At 43.3% G+C, this 21,887-nt stretch overlaps 1 protein-coding gene and 1 long non-coding RNA gene across 29 annotated transcripts in view; one reads left to right on the top strand and one right to left on the bottom strand.

Moving 5' to 3' along the window:
- TNNT3 (troponin T3, fast skeletal type) overlaps positions 1–21,696 on the bottom strand; it is a 44,226-nt gene extending 22,530 nt beyond the window's left edge. Inside the window, exons 1-8 of one of the 28 annotated variants that reach the window (XM_040409804.1) lie at positions 21,499–21,696; positions 18,728–18,763; positions 17,869–17,882; positions 13,094–13,108; positions 9,331–9,345; positions 6,170–6,181; positions 4,260–4,331; positions 3,648–3,668 (exon numbers count right to left, since the gene is read on the bottom strand). In XM_040409804.1, coding sequence (XP_040265738.1) covers positions 3,648–3,668; positions 4,260–4,331; positions 6,170–6,181; positions 9,331–9,345; positions 13,094–13,108; positions 17,869–17,882; positions 18,728–18,747 — 169 coding nt within the window. In that variant the 5' untranslated portion in view covers positions 18,748–18,763; positions 21,499–21,696. Of the gene's footprint in view, positions 1–3,647; positions 3,672–4,259; positions 4,332–6,169; positions 6,182–9,330; positions 9,346–13,093; positions 13,109–17,868; positions 17,883–18,727; positions 18,764–21,498 lie in introns of all 28 variants that reach the window. The other 27 variants (XM_040409803.1, XM_040409805.1, XM_040409809.1 and 24 more) reach the window with 27 other exon arrangements.
- LOC120980620 lies at positions 72–1,920 on the top strand. Its single transcript, XR_005774555.1, has 3 exons — positions 72–689; positions 1,121–1,459; positions 1,516–1,920. It is a non-coding gene; the product is annotated as an uncharacterized LOC120980620 (long non-coding RNA).
- Positions 21,697–21,887: the final 191 nt, after the last annotated feature.

The raw sequence follows: 21,887 nt of genomic DNA, 5'->3' as shown, positions 1-21,887 counted from the left end.
AGACAGAAGGGAGACTAGTGCTACAGGCAGACAGAAGGGAGACTAGTGCTACAGGCAGATAGAAGGGAGAGTAGTGCTACAGGCAGATTAATGGGAGAGTGGTGCTACAGGCAGATAGATGGGAGAGTGGTGCTACAGGCAGATAGATGGGAGAGTGGTGCTACAGGCAGATAGATGGGAGAGTAGTGCTATAGGCAGATAGATGGGAGAGTAGTGCTATAGGCAGATAGATAGGAAAGTAGTGCTACAGGCAGATAGATAGGAAAGTGGTATTACAGGCAGATACAATAAATGGGAGAGTTCAGGCAGATAGATGGAAGGGTAGTGATATAGGCAGGCACAATAGATGGAAGAGTAATGCTAGAGGCAGATAAATAGTAGAATTGAGCTACAGGCAGATATATAGGAGAGTGGAAATACAGGCAAATAAGAGAGTAGCATTTCAGGTTGACAGATAGAACAGAGCTACAGGCAGGTAGAAGGGAGAGTGGTACTTCAGGCAGATAGATGGGAGGGTAGTGATATAGGCAATCACAATAGATGGGAGAGTAATGCTAGAGGCAGATAAATAGTAGAATGGAGCTACAGGCAGATATATAGGATAGTGGAAATACAGGCAAATAAGAGAGTAGCATTTCAGGTGGACATATAGAACAGAGCTACAGGCAAATAGGAGAGTGGAGCTACAGGTAGATAGAATGGAGAGTGGTGCTACAGGCAGCTAGAAGGGAAAGTAGTGCTACAGGCAGACAGAAGGGAGACTAGTGCTACAGGCAGATAGAAGGGAGAGTAGTGCTACAGGCAGATTAATGGGAGTAGTGCTACAGGCAGATAAATTGGAGAATAGTGCTACAGGCAGATGAATGGGAGAGTCGTGCTACAGGCAGATAGATGGGAGAGTGGTGCTACAGACAGATAAATTGAAGAATGGAGCTACAGGCAGATATATAGGAGAGTGGAAATATAAGCAAATAAAAGAGTAGCATTTCAGGTTGACAGAACAGAGCTACAGGAAAATATGAGAGTGGAGCTACAGGTAGATAGAAGGGAGAGTGGTGCTACAGGCAATTAGAAGGGAAAGTAGTGCTACAGGCAGATAGATGGGAGAGTGGTGCTACAGATAGGTAGATATGAAAGTGGTATTACAGGCAGATACAATAAATGAGAGAGTGGTACTTCAGGCAGATAGATTGGAGGGTGGTGATATAGGCAGGCACAATAGATGGGAGAGTGAAGCTAGAGGCAGATAAATAGTAGAATGGAGCTACAGGCAGATATATAGGAGAGTGGAAATACAGGCAGATAAGAGAGTAGCATTTCAGGTGGACAGATAGAACAGAGCTATGGGCAAATAGGAGAGTGGTGCTACAGGCACATAGAAGGGAGAGTAGTGCTACAGGCAGATAGATGGGAGAGTAGTGTTACAGGCAGATAGATGGGAGAGTGGTGCTACAGGCAGGTAGATGGGAGAGTAGTGCTATAGGCAGATAGATGGGAGAGTGGTGCTATAGGCAGATAGATAGGAAAGTAGTGCTACAGGCAGATAGATAGGAAAGTGGTATTACAGGCAGATACAATAAATGGGAGAGTTCAGGCAGATAGATGGGAGGGTAGTGATATAGGCAGGCACAATAGATAGAAGAGTAATGCTAGAGGCAGATAAATAGTAGAATTGAGCTACAGGCAGATATATAGGAGAGTGGAAATACAGGCAAATAAGAGAGTAGCATTTCAGGTTGACAGATAGAACAGAGCTACAGGCAGGTAGAAGGGAGAGTGGTACTTCAGGCAGATAGATGGGAGGGTAGTGATATAGGCAATCACAATAGATGGGAGAGTGATGCTAGAGGCAGATAAATAGTAGAATGGAGCTACAGGCAGATATATAGGAGAGTGGAAATATAAGCAAATAAGAGAGTAGCATTTCAGGTGGACAGATAGAACAGAGCTATGGGCAAATAGGAGAGTGGTGCTACAGGCACATAGAAGGGAGAGTAGTGCTACAGGCAGATAAATGGGAGAATAGTGCTACAGGCAGATAGATGGGAGAGTAGTGCTACAGGCAGATAGATGGGAGAGTGGTGCTACAGGCAGATAGATGGGAGAGTGGTGCTACAGGCAGATAGATGGGAGAGTGGTGCTACAGGCAGATATATGGGAGAGTAGTGCTACAGGCAGGTAGATGGGAGAGTACTGCTACAGGCAGATAGATGGGAGAGTGGTATTACAGGCAGATACAATAAATGGGAGAGTTCAGGCAGATAGATGGGAGGGTAGTGATATAGGCAGGCACAATAGATAGAAGAGTAATGCTAGAGGCAGATAAATAGTAGAATTGAGCTACAGGCAGATATATAGGAGAGTGGAAATACAGGCAAATAAGAGAGTAGCATTTCAGGTTGACAGATAGAACCGAGCTACAGGCAAATAGGAGAGTGGAGCTACAGACAGGTCAGAGAGTAGCACAACAGGCTGATAAATAGGAGATTGGAATTGGGAGTTTCGGGCAGGTAGATGGGAGAGTGGAGCAACACAGAGATAGATGGGAGATTGGAATTGCAGGCAGAAATTAGAAAGTAGAGCCACAGAAAGATAAATAGGAGAGTGGTGCTACAGGTAGAAATGGTGGGAGAGTGAAGAGGAGCTACAGATGATTTGCTAAAATGTAAAAAGCTTATTTGCATATTAGATAGATAGATAGATAGATAGATAGTATGAAAAATAGGATAGACTTTAGATCAACAGGAAGAAATAAATGTGCTTTATGTCCAGAGAACACAGGAAAGTAGGCTGTTGGAAATAGAGGGAAAAAGAAAAACGTGCCACATCTGCAGATCTATCCATCAATTCAATCACAAGGAGAGAGGGAAAGGGGGAAATAAATTTAGTTAATATGGGGATTATGAAAAGTAAATGAGGCTGAGCCAAAGCTTCTGGAACATACATATATTTGTGTTAGTGGCTATGGTTTAATAAATGTGAAGTTGCTTGTAAAGCTTTATATATGGTCACACCTACAGATACAATCTAAGAATGCCACTGTCATGAGGGGCTGTATACTGGGCCTGGCATGTTTTTGAAGAGGACATGAAGGAGGAGCATTGTAAGGAGAAGCTGCGAGCAGCTGCCCTCACACTGTCAGGATCCCTATAGTAGTTGTGCTCTCAGTAATGATGACTGAATGAGAACAGCTGATGGACAGGTTCTCCTCACTATGCCCCTACCTTATGCCCATTTTGGCTAGATACCAGGCACAGTAAATGGTCTCTGATGACAGTGGTGCTTTAAGTTGTATCATTGGGTCCATATGTTTCAAATCCTTTCCTGTGGATGGATTTGAATGTCCTAAGTAACCATAATGTTTGTTCCAGCTTCACGGCAGAGGTAGACCAGGGATCTAAAAAATAGCTTTAATCTTTTCCTATGTAGACCATAGCCTTCTTAGCCACCTATAGCTTAGTTTAAGTTTGGTCTTCATGAACACGTTGATATTCAACATGGTATGAACCATGCTTACACCTGAAGCCTTGGAAAGTTTATGATTGCTCACCACTGACCAACAGCCTTGGCCCAGCCTACAAATAGTTATGATAAGGGAGAGATTTTACATCCACTGGGAAGAAATTAAAAAAGTGGAAATGAAATACCATCATATTCTTCTCCGTGTTCTGAAAGTGAAAAGAAATTGTTAGCTCACTTATCTCCTGATCTACATGAGAAAGCATCTTATGACTTCAACCAACCAATTCTTTTCTCCAGACCATCAGGTTCTTCATGCACAGAACTCCTGACTGGATCATACTCTTCCCAGTGGGTTTGTCTTCGTCATGAATTACAAAAACTATTCTCGAAAATTAGACTTGTGGCCAAAATCTTGACTAAAACTCTACAAATTTCTCATCCATGAAGAGCAAACAAATGTCCTCTGCTCACTCATGATGTTGACAACAGATGATTTAACTGAACAAATACAGTGACCATGCAATATCAGCATTTAAACAGGAGGCATAGCACATTACATGTCATGATGCACAGATTACCAACCATTCTTGAATTCAACATTTCTAGAACCAGACCCGTTGACTAGCTGTAATTTCATACATCTTTTGATGGAGGTCAAAAAACAAAATGTCTATGTGCCCTAAGTGTAGTTATTGTGTGCAGTGCCCCCAATGTGTGAATGGATAGGTTGAGGAGACACCGTTTGAAGCTATTGGTGAACCACTGGCCACTGGAGAAGGTCAGTTAATGGGTCTTACCTTCCTCCTCAGCCACCTCATAAACTTCCTCCTCTTGAGCTACTTCCTCCTGAATTTCAGGTTCTTCTTCTTAAGGTGGCAAGGCAACACAGTTCAAGCAGTAATGCAAAAGCCGGTTTGGGGTATGAGTAGTCAAAGGTTAGAGAGCAAGGCAGGTAGAAGAAATAAGAAAGTGCAACATGAAAGCCAAGGAATAATAGGTAGCATTGTACCATCATCACTGTCGTAAACTAGAAAAATGCATTGATTGAGCTGTAAATTTTTGATTTTCATGCTAAAGGCAGGATCGTTACCGACTGGTTTCACAATGACATATATTTGCAGTATGTTTTTATGCTCTGTATAGCTATGTTCACACCTGCCTCAGAGGCCCCGCCACAGATTGTGTCACATAGGACAGAAACAATAGAGCCTCTGTTTTTCTCTGGCAAAACAATGGACACCATGACACAGGTCAACAGAGTCTGTGGGGTCAGTTGAGCGTGGTCAGTGTCCATCGTGTGACATTCATCACTGTTGGAAACCACAGTGCAGATGTGAGCAGTCAAAATGACCTGAACATCGGTCCTTGAAACACTCACCCTTGAGTGCAATGATAAAAGAAAAATCAGATCATGATAGATCCTGTAGACACTGATGAGGATGATGGGACAGATGACCACTGATTCACGTTATCCCGTAGACATTAATTCATCCACAGATCCATCATGGTCATTTTTTACAGAAAACATACTACAAAAATATGCATGTGTGTACACACACTAAGGCGTTATTCAGATGAGCATATTGTATACCACATACTGGGGCCACCCACCCCTCGGTTCTACTAAGCCAGACATAGAGTGCCGTAGGAATCTACAGTCCTTTTCACTAGATGCCCAAATGCCCATGTGAATGAAGCCCAACGCTAGCGCCATCTATGTTTCTTCTATCAACAACTCCATGCCGTACTCCCATTATCGGTGCTAATATTTGCATAAGGGCTCATGCACACGAATGTATTTTTGTGTCCATTCCGTTAAGTTTTTTTGCGGCCCCTATGCGGAATCATTCATTTCAATGGGGCCGCTAAAAAACAGAAACTACTCAGTGTGCATTCTGTATCCAAATATCAGCAAGTCTGTTCCGCAAAAAAATAGAACAATTCTTGTCCATTTTGCGGATAAGGGCAGACATTGTTGCAACAGATCCGCAAATAAACACTTTTATGTTGGATGTTATCCGTTTTTTGAGGGGGGGGGTTTGCGGACTGCAAAATACATACAGTCGTGTGCATGAGCCCTAAGGGTGCATTCACAAGACCATATATTTTTTTTTTGCGGATTCATTTCTATCGGGCGGCAAAAAACGCAGACAGCACACAGATGTCATACATGTGCCATCCGCATCCGTGCAACCGTTCCGCAAATTGCAGAACATGTCCTATTGTTGTCCGTCTTGCGGACCAGAATAGGCATTATTTTCAATGGGACCCGCAAAAAGTGACGGATGCACATGGACCGCATCTGTACTTTGTAGATCCACAATTTGTGGACTGCAAAACGGATACGGTCATGTGAATGCCCCCTCATGATGAGAGTATTTAGCACGTGATGACAAGTGCATGTTACCGTATTGTTCCAGCATCGGCTTCAAGATGCAGGTGTCATGTCTATCATCGCATGATCTCAAGGCCACAGCGTGCCTCATGCAGCACAGATGCCAGCAAGCACATCCCATCCCAATGTGGTAAATGTCTTTGACCACTGGTGGCCATCAGCCAACTTCACCTAACTGCACTGAAATGTATGTCTGGTTTATGAGCTGTAGGCTACCCTCCATTTAATCTCCATTTAGATATTTATTTGGAGATTTGAAACATTATATTTGGGAGTCACCTAAAATTAGTCGGTGAGGAATAGATCACATACCTTGTTGTTCTTCTACGGTTTCTCATAGTGGAGAGGAATAAAAAATGGGAGAAAGAAAAAGGACAAATAAGCTATCGAGACACAACCTACAACATTAACACGTTAAGGACCTTGCCATTTTTCACCTTAAGGACCTTGCCATTTTTTGCAAATCTGACCAGTGTCACTTTATGTGGTGATAACTTTAAAACGCTTTTACTTATCCAGGCCATTCTGAGATTGTTTTCTCATCACATATTGTGATAGTGGTAAAATTGAGTAAAAAAAAATTCCTTTTTATTTATAAAAAAATACCAAATTTACCAAAAATTTGGAAAAATTAGCAAATTTCTATTTCTCTACTTTTTAATAGATAGTAAAAACTCCAAAAATAGTTATTACTTTACATTCCCCATATGTCTACTTCAGGTTTGGATCATTTTGTGAATGCCATTTTATTTTTGGGGAAAGTTAGAAGGCTTAGTTAAAGTATTTTTTGGGCGGCTGTCTTAGTTAGGGTATCATTTTTTACGGGATGAGATGATGGTTTGATTGTCACTATTTTGGGGTGCATATGACTTCTTGTGATCTAAGGTGACACCGTTTTTTGTTTTTTTTACAGTGTTCACCTGAGGGATTAGGTCATGTGTTATTTAAACAAAACAAATCATGTTTTAGTGTCTCCATAGTCTGAGAGCTATATTTTTTTTTATTTTTTTAGGTGATTGTCTTAGGTAGGGGCTCATTTTTTGCGGGATGAGGTGACGGTTAGATTGGTACTATTTTGGGGGGCATATGCCATTTTGATCGCTTGGTGTTGCACTTTTAGTGATGTAAGGTGACTAAAAACCAGTGACTAAAAAATTGCACAGTTTTTATTAAAAAATTTGCCAGTGTTCATCTGAGGGGTTAGATCGTGTGATATTTTTATAGAGCTGGTCGATACGGATTCGGCGATACCTAATATGTATATATAAATATAAAATTTTCTTTTTTTCCCTATTTAAAAAAATTATAATTTGACTTTATTTTGGGAAAAGGACGCTTTTTTTTTTTTTTTTTTTACTTAAAACTTTAAAATTTCTTTTGTTAAACTTTTTTTTTTTGAACTTTTTTTTTCATCCCATTACAGGGTCTGAGCCCTGTTTCAATGCAGCACCACCCATCTGTATTGTGCTTTATTGAACTGTTAGTATCTTACACTGTAAGACGCTAACAGTTGCCAAGGAGACCCAGGGCTGGGGGCTGGGCCTCTGTACATGACGGGCCCCAAGCCTTGGAATGGCTTGGGGCTGCCATGGCAACCATCGAGTCCCCGCCACAGCAGCACGGGGACCCGATGGATGAGGTGAGGGAGCGCAAACCTCCCATATGCCACGGTCAGCGCTGACTGCGGCATATGAGGGGTAAATCCATCGGCATCGGCATTATCACTGATGCTGGTGGATGCAGCAGGGATCCAGCTGTCAGTAACAGCTGATCGCGGCACTGCACGCGGGGGAAAGGAAGGACCGCAGGAAGAGAATGCTCGTCCTGGGGCACTAAGTGCCGGCCCTTTAGGACGAGCATTCTCGTCCTGCGTCCTTAACGTGTTAAAGGGAATGTGTCAACAAAAAATCCTGTAGTTTTTGCACTGGCCACTATGTCTAATAATTGGCGCCACTTATTGATCTGTACATATCCCTTTACCGCAGTTATCTGCTTATCTGTCATTCTATTCCTGCCTGTAATGATATCACCTTTGTGTATAAATAAGACAAGATCCACCATTCACAATGGGTGATTTTCAAATCTTATCTATACTTCCCTTGTACAATGACCTCTGCACAGAACATTTTTGGTGACACGTTTCCTTTAAGTAACACAGTGGGATGCAAGATGTACACTCCTAAGACTCTATCTATTATATGACATGCGTTGTGACACTTGGAGTGGAACATCCTCATTACTAATGCACTTCAGACAGGCTAAAGACCTTAAAAAGGTTTCATGAGGTTAGACAAATGTCTTCTTTTCAGCAATAGCACTAGTCTTCTCAATGGATTATTGCAGCTGAAGCTCATTTATTCAACTGCAATACCAGACACAACCTATGAACAAGGGTGGCGCTGTTTCCTGGCGGAAAAGGAACCTTTTTGTCTAACCACATGCAACCCCTTTAAGACTTTTCACCTTTCTCTTTTAGTGACACTAAGGGTGCATTCACACGACAGTTTTTTTATGATTTTTTGTGAAAAACACACGGGCCCATTTATTTCTATCTATGGGGCCCACAGCCGTATTTTGCGTAGCCACAATTTCCGGACCGCAAAGCGGATACTGTGGTGTGAATGCTCCCTAATTTAGAGAATATATGTAAATTTATTATCAATAATCATTAGAGGTTGTCTGGACTACAGAATAGCTCATCAGTATTGGATCAGTGGGGGTCCGACACCTAACATTCTGACCAATTTGATTATTTTGGGATGCCACTACGCAGGAAGCTGTAGCGTTTACAGAACTGGAGGCAGACAGCTCCGCACACTGGGTAGTGGCCATTCTGGGGTACTGCAGCTCATCTACAATTCAAGTGAATGGGAGGTGAGCTGCTGTATACCGGCGCCCGAAACAGTGGATATGTCGGACTCCCACCAATCTGATAGTGATGAACTAGGTCATCAATATTTGTAGCCCGAGTTCCCACAAACTGTACTTAAAGGGGTTATCCCATGATTAATGTAAAAAAAAAATAAAAAAAAATATATCATATAGGACATGGCAGTCTCTTTCTAACAAAATTAAAACCAGCCCTGTACCTCACATGGATCCCCATTCATTGCTCTGCTAGATTTATTTCAAGCTGGCAGCTTAGAGGGTGTGTACTTTCTCAGGGGGGCGTGGCCTTTCTACTGCAGTGGGTGGCAGTTGAAGGATGGAACTGAGCATGTGCGGACGTCTCAGTGAGTAGGACAGAGAAATTAGAAAAAGAGCGGACAGCAGGTGGCGCTATACAGATGAATTTCAGTGAATAACTAAGAGGCTAGGCTAAATTTTTAATTACACCCAATTACAAAAGTATTCAGATCCAGGTGCTGGTTTGAAAAACGTAGACTATTTTTCATGGGACAACCCCTTTAACGCAGTAGAAGTGCGATTTAAAGCTGTTCATATATGAACTAGTCCAGGAGACTAACACGTACCTTCTTGTGCTTCTTCTGCCAGACATTATGACATTGTGGCAAGAGCAAGGAGGGGAAGCAAGAAAACAGACAAAGCAAAAAGCGTTAGTGCAGAGCAAGGACCTGTGGAGCTCAGAAGTAGTCACAGCGGCAATGCAGATTGCAATATATGATGATGTGCACTGGAAAGTAACGGTACAACACAGATATTCTTCCCTCCGGTACATCCACACTGCTGAACGTACAGAGAACGGACTCCATATAGGAACATACGGACAGGTCGACATGCACCCTGATCGTGATGACATTGAACCTGATGGCTGTAAATGTCTCGTTCATCAGATATCTAAGTGTTATACATCATGCTGTAGAAATCCTCAGTCACACCCGGGGCCATAATGCTCTTTTAGCTTTTTGTTCTACCAAAAAAAAAAAGATCTCCTGGCACGTCACAGAGATGGAGCATAACTAGGGTGGAGCAATTCCATTCGCCAGGGCTCAGGGATTTCCTAGAATATCGACTCAAATTCACTAAGGTAAAGACCGCCACCTAGAATCTTTCTAAAACTGGAGCAATTTAGTGCAATTAAGATTTCTCTACTTTTTGGTCTGGCTTGCTCTGCGGGGGTGGGGCTTGGCTTATAGAGGTGGGACTTCATGGAAAAGGGGTGTGGTTTATACACATGCTGTATACATGAAAGGATGCCTCAGATAGATGCCATATAGGGCTCTACTTATACGTCAACATATATGTTTTTTTTCCGCAGGATAGAAAAGTGTAGTGTACTCCTTTTTTTTTTTTTTTTACCAACGTATATAGGACAAAAACGTGATGTGAGCAGCCGCTTAAATTAATGTCTGCCCATCCCAGTGAGATAGGTCGACCGTTTAATGTGTCTGCCTACCAACCTCCCCCCTGACAGCAGATGTAGAAAGAAATGTAGAATTTCAACATGCCCAATCCTTTTGCTTTTAGCTTACTGGAAGTCAGGAGAAAGAGCTGTCGACAGGGTCAGAGGATTCTCCGGTGGGCCCCAGTCTCTGAAGCCATAGTCAGCCCCAAAGGTCCAGAAGAAAAATCCCATTCGGATCTAATCACTTGCCACTACGGTCTATTTCTTTGATTCAAAACCTATTAGACCTTATGGATGATATAGAGGTTGGGCCCTGAGAATAACTTCCTCTGGTGGGCCCAAGGACGCGGATTCAGGCAACTGCTATCTGAAATGTATGGACAGATTCAGGGGTTCAAGTGCTCTTGGACACCCAAGAATATTAAGTATTATTATTATTTATTATTAAAGCACCATTCAGTCCATGAAATGAGTGGCGGTTACAGACCCCATTGATGTGATCTTCTGACTTTTACATACAATATGTTGATTTTTCGTTGGATTACCCCTACAATGCAGAGCTAGGACCTTATATCTGAGGCTTCAAAAACTACAAGAAGATGGATTCTTTTCCCCTAGGACAGTTGCATTGCAGGGAGTTTTGCAGTAACTGGACAGGCACAGATTGAGGGCAGCTGCCATAAGATAAGCAGCCGGCCACCCTTTCCAGCTCCATATTTGTACATTTGGTTGAGCAGACCTCTCTATTTTTGCACCTCTGAAGGGTCACTCCATCACATCACAAAATTGCTGTCACCGCCATGTCTACATACTGTGTATCTGTGCATCTTATTTGGTTATGTAGCCTAGACCTGGATACTGTATCTCTTCTCATTTCATTCTGTATTTGGTTAGATACTCTATAGAATGCACTTTAAAGAGGACCTCTCACCTCTCCTGACATGTCTGTTTTAGTAACTACTTTTACTCCCCATGTAATACCAGCTGTAGAGCATCTCTTCGTATAACTCTATGCTGTGCCATTCCTTTATTATTCCTGCTATAAGTTATGAATGAATTATTAGCAGTTTGCAGTGAAGGTCCAGATGGGTGATATCAGTTGGGGGGGGGGGGGGGGTTTGTCCCCGCACAGTCTGATACAATCCAATAAGTGCTGCCAGTGTCAGACTGTGCAGGGACACACCCCCTGATGGTGACACCCAACTGGACCTTATTGCAAACTGCTAGCAATTTATTTGTAACTTCTAGCAGGAATAATAAAGGAATAGCACCTCATAGCGTCATAAGAGTACATGCTCAAGTATTGTTATTACATGAGGAATGCAAGGCGTTACTAAAGCAGAGATGGCAGGAGAGTGAGTGAATCGAATCCGACGGAATTTCAGGATAAATTCGGTTCGCAGCAAAGCCGAATTTCCTCATGCTTCGTGGTAGCAAATCGATTTAACCTGAAATAGTGTAAAAAAATAAAAAATAAATCATACTTAGGCTACTTTCACACTAGCGTTCGGAGCGGATCCGTCTGATGTTTTATCAGACGGATCCGCTCCTATAATGCAGACGTTCGCATCCGTTCAGAACGGATGCGTCTGCATTAAAACTTAGAAAATTTTCTAAGTGTGAAAGTGGCCTGAGCGGATCCGTCCAGACTTTACATTGAAAGTCAATGGGGAACGGATCCGCTTGAAGATTGAGCCATATTGTGTCATCTTCAAGCGGATCCGCCCCCATTGACTTACATTGTAAGTCTGGACGGATCCGCTCGCCTCCGCACGGCCAGGCGGACACCCGAACGCTGCAAGCAGCGTTCAGGTGTCCGCTCACTGAGCGGAGCGGAGGCTGAACGCTGGCAGGCGGATGCATTCTCAGTGGATCCGTCTCCACTGAGAATGCATTGGGGCCAGACGGATGCGTTCGGGACCGCTCGTGAGCCCCTTCAAACGGAGCGCACGAGCGGACACCCGAACGCTAGTGTGAAAGTAGCCTTACCTCCACCATTTGCTCACGACGTGCCGGCCACCACAGTTTTGATTGACATTCTTGGCCGAAATCCCGTGCGTGGTGGCGTATGACGTCCCCACACCGGCCGGCGTGATGGCGTCATCTTGGACCGCACGAGATCTCGCGCTAGATCTTCAAGCAAGGTGGCGGTGGCCGGCACGTCGTGAGCAAATGGAGGCGGTAAGTATGATTTATTTATTTTTTTATTACAATTTGCACTACATTTATGAACGCGGCATCTGAGGGGTACAATGATGGGGGCAGCGCAATCGCAGCTCCGTGTCATTGCAAAGGCTACTTACAAAGAAATGCGCTTCGTGGCGAAGTAATTTGTCACAAAGGCAATTTTTGGGGAAAATTTGGCGGAGCAGCCAAATCAAGGTTTTAAGAAGTTCGCTCATCTCTAGAGGTGATGGATCCTGTTTCAAGGGGTTGTCCAGGATTAGAAAAACATGGCTTCTTTCTTCCAGGAAAACGGAGCCACACACAACCCGTGGACAGGTGTGGCGCTGTTTTTTGGAAGAAAGCAGCCATGTTTTTCTAATCCTGGACATCTCCTTTAAGTTAGCGCAATACATCCATCATACTCCATCATCCATGAACCATACTGTGACGTGAAAAATGAAAACCCATCAATGTTCGAGTGAGAGTGAGGATTTCATCATAGGGTGACATACACTGCACGCCGCCAAATGTGACTAAAATCCGCGTGTGAGAAAGAAGTAGTCCAATGATATGTTAATAGGGCTAGATCGCCTGTAACCCCTTCACTGCTGGCACCACATAATATAAACCTCTAGAAACGCCGACGCTTCCGTTTTCGAGTGAAGAGGTAAGTAACATTAGTGACATTGTGGAGAACCGGTGTTACGGGGTTAGGGCTTAGTGGTCGGGGATGTGAAGAGGGGGGAGTGAGTTCAACCATTTACCTTCTTCGTATTCTTCTGTTTGGGTGTGGATATAAAAGAAAATAAAAAGTCATATAAACAAGGACAAGAGCAACAAACGACGTAAGGAACACTGACTGATAACATGGAAATACATAGCGACATGAAAAACATGACTCCTGCAAAGACCAAGAAGAGGAACTGCTCACGAGGAATTAAACTGATGGGCAGGCTTCACTAGGGATACACAAAGGTCACGCTCCTGTACTGACCTGCCAACCAAATAAATTAATAATTAAAGGGCATCTGTCAGCAGTTTTGTCCCTATGACACTGGCTGACCTGTTACATGTGCGCTTGGCAGCTGAAGACATCTGTGTTGGTCCCATGTTCATATGTGTCCGCATTGCTGAGAAAAATTGTATTTTAATATATGCAAATGAGCCTCTAGGAGCAACGGGGGCGTTGCCGTTACTCCTAGAGACTCTGCTCTCTCTGCAACTGCCGAACCCTCTGCACTTTGATAGGGTCAGGCAGTGAAACCGTCATCACGCTCAATGAAAGTGCAGAAGGTGCGGTAGTTGCAGAGAGAGCTGAGCCTCTAGGTGTAACCGCAAAGCTCCCGTTGCTCCTAGAGGCTCATTTGCATATAATAAAACATAATTTTTCTCAGCCATGCGGGCACATATGAACATGAGACCAACACAGATGCCTTCAGCTGCCAAGCAAGTTAAAGGGTCCACACCGCAGCACAGAGTTCACACGGCTTGGGCCCATAAGCGGTCTGCAGCACCAGCCACGGCGTCCATACTGTCGTGTGAATGAGCCCTAACTTAAAGGGAACCTGTCATCAACTTTATGCCGACCTCACCGAGGGCAGTATAAAGTAGTGACAGAAATGCTGATGTCAGCGGTGTGTCACTCATCAGCTAAAAGTAAGTGGTTGCCGAGAACCAGCATCATAATCACTGCAGCCCGGGCCTTGAAAAGAGTCCAATCTACCTGAGAAGAGTCCTGGTTATTCCTAATCTCCTGCTCTCTCACCATCTGCTGATGATTGGCAGTTCTCTCCTAGAGAGAAAACTAGGTAGAAGCCTGTCAGTCATCAGCAGGACTTCATGAATAACCAGGACTCTTCTCAGGTGGACGGGACTCTTCTTCAGGCCCAGTCTGCAATGATTGTGATGTTGGTTCTCGGCAACCACTTACTTTTAACTTTTAAATGAGAGACCGCTGAAATCAACTCACCTCTCTTCTTTATACTGCCGTTAGTATGGGCAGCATAACGTTGATGACGGGTTCCCTTTAAGTGAATGGGCTTGGGCTGCAATACTAAGAACAGCCACTAGACAATGTATGGCGTGAGGCTTGGCATATGTTAAAGAGGCCTGGTGCTCACTTTTCAGGCAGCTGCTTGGTGTCGGACCCCCCCACCGATCAGATATTGATGACCTATCCTGAGGTTAGGACATCAATATCTTCTTCCCGGAATGAATGATCACTTCTGGGTGAGCAGATATAAATCAGGTTTTAAAATATTCCCCGTCCTTAAAGATGAATCGTCTCAATTGCTGGCTATACCTCAACCTACCAAAAAGTGATGATGTCATGCCCCTGTGCACAGTGGCATGACACTCTTTGGGACCTATTTACACTATGAGAGAGACAGCGCACGTGATGTCATCATCATGCTATGCCATTGTATCTTTTACACACGCCATTTAGAGAAGAAGAGCTTGACATATAGGTATTATTAACCCTTACAGCACCACTGATCACTGCTTGGCTGTAGGCTTTGTATAGTTTAATTCCTTTTAGAGCAGTAACATGGAAAATAGACATTTAATTAATTTTCTTGCGGCACCTCGCTGGCAAGAAAAGGTCGGCGGCTGCGTTTGAAACCTATGCAATGTGTAGCAATGGTTATTTAACACACAGGCCAGCAGGTGGCAGTAGAGATCCTGTTAGTAAGAGTGGGATATAGAGCAGATCAAGGTATCTATGGGCTGCAAGTTTAGATTAAATGACAGCAAACATCTTTATACTCGAGTACTCTGATCATCTGGCTAGGAAAAAAAGGTTGTCGGTGATTTCAGTGATCAGATGGTAGACGTATTAATATCACAAGAAGAGAGGAGCAGTCATTAGTCAATGATGGGACCTATCTGGTGATCCGAGATTGGAAATAAGTAGAGTAAAAAAGTATGAAAATTGGGCCAAGTGTAAAGGTCAGGTTATGGTGGCAGAATGTATTTTTTTCCTGTGAGCATAGCAGAACCAATTGAATAAATGAAAAAATAGAGATGTAGCAGAGTTGAGTTTGTTATCAATCCGTTTTATTTTTAATGCATGTAATACGGTTGTATGTTGAGATAATGCAACAGGTATTTGGAGAGCAACAGTTAAAGGGAAGCTGTCAGCAGGTTTGAACATTCTAAACTGCTGACAGCTCTAGTTAAAGGGGTTGTCTGGGTTCACATATCCCCATTTTCACCCAGGCAGCCCCCCTGATTTGAGCATCAAATCAGTTCATGCTCCAATGCTCTCCTTTGCCCTGCACTAAATCGCGCATTTTCTGGAGTTCCAGTGACGAACCGGGCTCTCCATAGGGCTGCCAGGTCGGAGGCTTCCGCCCAGCAGTGTGCCCAGTGAGGTCACCAGCACTGATGGGCAGGCTTTAGCGCTGCCCTAGCCAGGCAGTGTGTTATTGTAAATAAAAGAGCCCTTGCCCTGCGCGATCCAGCGCAGGGCAAGGGAGAGCATCGGAGCATGAAACGCTCCGATGCTAACATCAAGGGAGCTGCCTAGGTCAAATTATGGGTATGTCCGGGTTCAGCTCTGAACCCGGACAACCTCTTTAAGGGCTGGGAAGAGCTGCACAAATATACATTTTGCACCGCTTTTAACGTCATCAGGAGCAGTGTGACTATGAAGTTTTAGGCTACCTACACAGATTGCTGATTATGCGCGGTTTATGTGCATGGATTTTCGTGCGGAAAAAACACAACATAATACAGTACCAGCAAAGTGTATAAGATTAGACGAATCTTATGTACACTTTCCCTTTTTCCATGCGGAAATTGACCTGCAGCATGTCAATAAATTTTTTTGTGCAATGCAGGGTTGAGATGTGCAAAAATCAACATCAAACCTGCACCAAAAACAGCAAGTAGCACATGTGTTATTTGGTGTGGAAATGTACAGAAATCTGCACATTAAAAAACAAATAGAAATTCTGTTCCACAACCTGCACCCACCAGCAGGTAGCCTGCAATTATCCTGCAATTTCCAGTTCCTGTGAGTGCCCAGGAGGCGGAGCTTCACTTTGAAGTGCTCTCTGCATTGAGCTGCTTCACAGCCCCTCCCCCTGATCTGAGTGACAGCTGAAGCATCCAACCAGGACACCACTACAGCTGTCACTCAGAGCAGAGGGGAGGGACTGTGAAACGGGTCAATGCAGCAAGCACGTAACAGTGAAGCACTGCAAGAGAAGAATCTAGCAGAATAAAGTTTCATATTCACGCTACTCTTGATAATGAAAGCTTTGCAAAAGATCCATTTGTACAGCTGTCCTCAGCCCTAAAAGCTGTAAGCAGTTTAGTGTGGTAAAAACTGCTGACAACCTCCCTTTAAATGATATCTCTATCAGTTGTGCCAAAGGACAAATTCAGCCCTGCTACATCTCTATTCATAAAGTAGGAAAGAAGGCAATGTTAATAGCAGATGTGTGTATAAATATAGCAAAATTCAGCGATACAGCAACACTACCAGATTCCACTTCTTTTTCTTAATGTAGAAAAACCACTGAAAATGAAGACCCGATGGGCGGCAGTGTGCCACTCGCCCAAATTTTTTGTGATAGTTTTTGAAAATAAGCAAAAAGAAAATAATATTCATAGACATTTAAAGGGGAATTCCAGTTATAATCCTGCGGAGAGGGGGTAGCTGTCAGATTAGTGGGGGGTCCTAGTGGTACGAGGCCCCGTTCTTGTGATTGGTGGGGGTCCCAGCAGATAGGACCACCACCGATCTGATAGATATCTAGATAACTTGTTATAACAGGAATACCCCTTTAAGCATGGCATTCCCGTGATTGACCTATCGTGGTGGGCAAGATTTCTGATGTATAGGACATGTCTGATAATCTTTCAAATCAGCGTACAGTATATAAGGAATTCCTAACCTAAAATCTACACCTATAACACTGTCAAGGCTGCCTACACCCAAAATGGGTTAATGAGCATCAAAAAAATATAGTGGGGGATTTATCACAACTGGTTTACAGTAGAACTGGCTTAGTTGCCCTTAGCAACCAATCAGATTGATCCTTTCATTTTCCAAAGGAGCTGTGAAAAATGAAAGCTGGAGTCTGATTGGTTGCTATGGGCCACTAAGCCAGTTCTGCTTTACACCAGTTTTGTTCAATCTCCCCCATAATATTTTCTGTACCCAAATCATCTAGGTGTCCCTCATTGGTTAAGCCAGAAGTGGATTGTGGCTGAGCTGCAATACCAGATACAGCCTATAAGCAAAAGTGGCGCTGTTCTTGGTAATCTGTTGTCAGTCTGTTTCTGCTTTTTCCCCCAGAAACAGCGCCACACCTGACCTTAGGTTGTGTCTGGTATTGCAGCCCAGCTTCATTAAAGTGAATGGAGCTGAGGTAAAATACCACAAACAACCTGAGGACGGGTGTGAAAGCAGCCACGTGTTTCTAACCTTGTAAACCCCTTTACTAAGGTAATCTACCATTTTAGATGGTTTAGTAAAAGTAAAATGTCACTGTATATATGAAGTGAAGGAGTCCAGAGCGGTACTCACCCTCCACCTGCTCACTGACAGATGAGAGAAGAGGGACGCAGCACAGAGGAAAGGAGAACAGGAAAAAAAAGAAGAAAAAATAATTGTTAATTTATATTCCACCATTAACAGAAGCAAACAAAACAGTTTATCTGTGTATTGTGGTTTTTGTTCCAATCCTCCCCCTAATATCCCCACAATAATGTGAAGAGCTTTATCAAACTGGTGTAAAGTAGAACTGGCCTAGTTGCCCATAGCAACCAATCAGATTCCACCTTACATATTTCAGAGCTCCTTTGGAAAATGAAAGGTGGAATCTGATTGGTTGCTATGGGAAACTTAGCCAGTTTTCCTTTACACCTAGTTTGATAAGAGTCCATTCAGACGGCCGTAAGTGTGTGGCGATCCGCAAATTGCAGTTACGGAAAACACGGATACCGGCCCGCGTGCGCGGCCCGGCCCGCACATGGCCGGCACTATGATAGAAATGCCTATTTTTGTTTGCGTCTGCGGGCAAGAATAGGACACTCTCTATCTTTCTTGCGGGGCCGCGCGGAATGGAAATACGGATGCGGACAGAACATGGTGAGCTGTCCGCATCTTTTGCGGCCCCATTGAAATGAAAGGGTCTGCACCCGTAACGGATGCGGATCCAGAACTACGGATGTGTCAATGGACCCTAAGTCTCCTAAATTTTAATGGCAGATGATTTAATTCCTCTGCTTTCCACATGCGGAAATGGCCACTTTTCCAAAAGAGATAATAATGTGCTTCTAAAATGAATTATGTATCATTAGGTGTGTGCTGAGGAGATAGATAGATAGATAGATAGATAGATAGATAGATAGATAGATAGATAGATAGATAGATAGATACTTACACGTCTTCTGTGTCAGACATGGTGGCTTTTGGTCAGCTGAAAAAACAAACAATAAATTAGGCCTGTGAGAACTTGGAAGCTCTAACCATAACCTGCGTAGCCACTGACTGCACTAAGATCACAGCGATAGATAGATAGATAGATAGATAGATAGATAGATAGATAGATAGATAGATAGATAGATAGATAGATAGATAGATAGATAGATAGATAGATAGATAGATAAAAGATAGATGTGAAATGTGAAAACTTGGAATGGAGTCCCACTTCCATGACCACCTTCAAGAAACGTTCAGAACACATGAAGGTTATGATTATGTTAGTTTATGATTGTACGGGGATAACGCTCAAAGTAATGTCACAATTGTGAGCATAATGCTCACAGTGAGGTCACAGCTCCGAAATAATACAAAAAGAAATACATCACTAAGAGTGGAGATGGGCCGCTTACTTTTTGGGCCCTATAGCAGCCTCTATGCCTTCTGCCCTGGTCATCTACCCTATAATAGGTTAGATAGATAGATGATATTTTGTAAAGATGAAATACAGTAATATCTTCTAGATGTCAATGTAGTTTACATCAGGAAAAAGTCAAATTTTTAATGTCATAGGCATACAAATGTCTCCCACTGTATGAAGAATGGATGAGATCATACTTTGGTTGCAGACTACTGTATGCTTATGTCCCACAATGACCATCATAACATCAAAAATGTTTTTATTCCTATGGCCCAAAGAACATTTTTCAACATGACCCTTGTTCTCTCTGATCTTCACAGTGACTAGTAAACCCAGTATATCGGTGGAAGGATATAAGCCACCGATACCTGGTTCATAATCCATGTATTTATATCACAAGATCGCCCAAAGTCCTACATCACCTCGTATCTCATGTACCATATTAAGTGTAGCGTTTGCTGATTTTCTACTCTTCATTTTGGTTTTGTCCTAAAAGAACCCTTCACCGTAATCCACGGTCATATTTGCAGCGCAGTGCAAGGCCTGATGGCCATGTCACTCTACCCTATGGCTTAATTTAGGCTTCCACCCTGTAAGGAAAACTTAGGAGGGCAGCACTGGTGCCTGCGTGACTCAGATGTTACATGAGATGGTAAAGAGAGGCGGGCTGGGATAAGGCAGGAGACAACTGGCATTCTTGTCTATTTTAGGATCCCTGGGAATGTCCTTTAAAGGTGATTTGGACCTGAGAAGAGAGCCATTTCTGAGACATTTTACAGATAGGATTTGGTTTTCCTTTGGATTAGCCAAGATTAGAAGCATTTGCTTCAAAGAGAAGTCCATGCCTTTCCCATGTCACTAGAAGTATCTGGAGATGACGTTTGCATTTACTACGGTGTGCGTTTTATAAGTATGCCTCTCATATTTTGGTGGGTAATCCTACATAATCTTACACGATCAAGACATGAAGACTTCTGGAGGCCAGAAGATCCCTTGTGTCAGTGTGACACCTCTTCACACCAGTAACAGCTGGTACCAATTACTTCTCACCAGCCTGTCCTCCATACATCAACCTCTCAGCCACCCAGGACACTTAAAACAAGCCTCCATACACCTACTACACAATAAATATATAACGTGGTGGCAAAGAATGGCACCTGTCCTATGTTCTCCACCCGTCACATACCACCACCACCAGCATTCCCGGCTGTGTGGCATTGCTGCTGCTCTATAGCCAATACATATGGCTATTTTTGTAAATGACACACATACTGAGACCATGACCTCTGGATTAACCAGAACTGTGTCCTTCCCTTCTGATCCTGAGAAAGAAGAACACTCCGTGCATTATTCTAAACCAGCCCCACAAAAGGACTATATGATATGGACTATATTTCCAAGGACTATATGATATGGTAAGAATTAAATGAAATACCATCAAAAGTGATCACAGATGAAAGTTCTAGAGATCTTCTGATACAATTACTACCGATACAATATTTTTTGGTAACTCTTTGGCCATCCAAAGGTAGATAAGATAGATATTTTCATACAATTAGATGATTCGTTTAAACAATTATTTTTGGTAATTCTTTTGCAATCCAAAAAGCCTGCTATCTTGCTAGGACCTACACGATGGGGATGGACTAAGGTATAGATTAGATAGATAGATCATTATTAGAAGAATCACAACCCTTCAATGGAAGAGATAAAATGTGGATTTCATTCATACATGTATCAACATTCCTACCCAATGTACCTTGAAAAAGACCCAAATGAGTAGGAAGAAACGTTGTTACATGGAAAATACAATTCTTCGCTTGAATTTGAGTGCTTTCTGTAGATAGATAATAGATAGATGGTACACAGACAGTTGTATCAGGTGCACGCTCAGGTGGTACAAGCACAATGCTGGACCACTGCCAGGGGCACATTAGTGGCACCAGTCCTGCTGTTCCCTGGATTAGCCTGGATTCCTGCTCTCCGCAGTTCTGTTCAGGACTCTGCCAGGGGATTTGAAGTGGGATCTTACTAATAACATGAAGTATTACTGGGTCGTTCTTCTAAGTCTTTTCTTTCCTACATGGCCTGATAGCTTTTAGGCTATGACCCTGGCTATCCAGTGTTACCAGACATTACTACAATACAGTAATAGAGTACAAAGACAAATCTGACAACCCAAGACCTTCCTATCACATACAGCTCCACTACACTGTGTGTGCACTAGAGTATTGTCTTCCCAATCTTCACGCTAGTGATACTTCCTAATGGTCGAGGGGTGTCCTTCAAAGACCACTTCACCCTTCTCTTACCTGAGGCAGGAGAGCAGAGAGCAGCACTGAGGGGGCCTGAGCAGTTGTGAGACTTTTCAATCACCCCCCGGCCTGGTTATGTCTTGCAATTATACCGAAATGTGATCTGCACCCCAACGGGATTGGCCGATCTCTGGTGGTTAAGGAGTGGCAGGCACCAGGGGCAGGACAAGTGCAGGAACAGCTGCTTAACACAGGTTATAGGGGAGGGGGCACGCCGGAGTTTTATCTCAACTTACTCACTAATTATAGACCAGGCAGGAGAGCAGAATTTGGAGATGTTCCCTTGTGTGTGTATGTGGGGTGTGCTGTTAAATTAAGAAGACCACCTTCATGGTGTGGAGGGGGGGGGGGGAGGGGGTCTTCACTTTTAGCTGCATTCCATCATT

The sequence above is a fragment of the Bufo bufo genome, chromosome 10 (assembly GCF_905171765.1).
Source record: "Bufo bufo chromosome 10, aBufBuf1.1, whole genome shotgun sequence".
NCBI lineage: Eukaryota > Metazoa > Chordata > Amphibia > Anura > Bufonidae > Bufo > Bufo bufo.
Note: the sequence above shows the minus strand (reverse complement) of the source record. Positions and strands in the feature narration are given on the sequence as shown.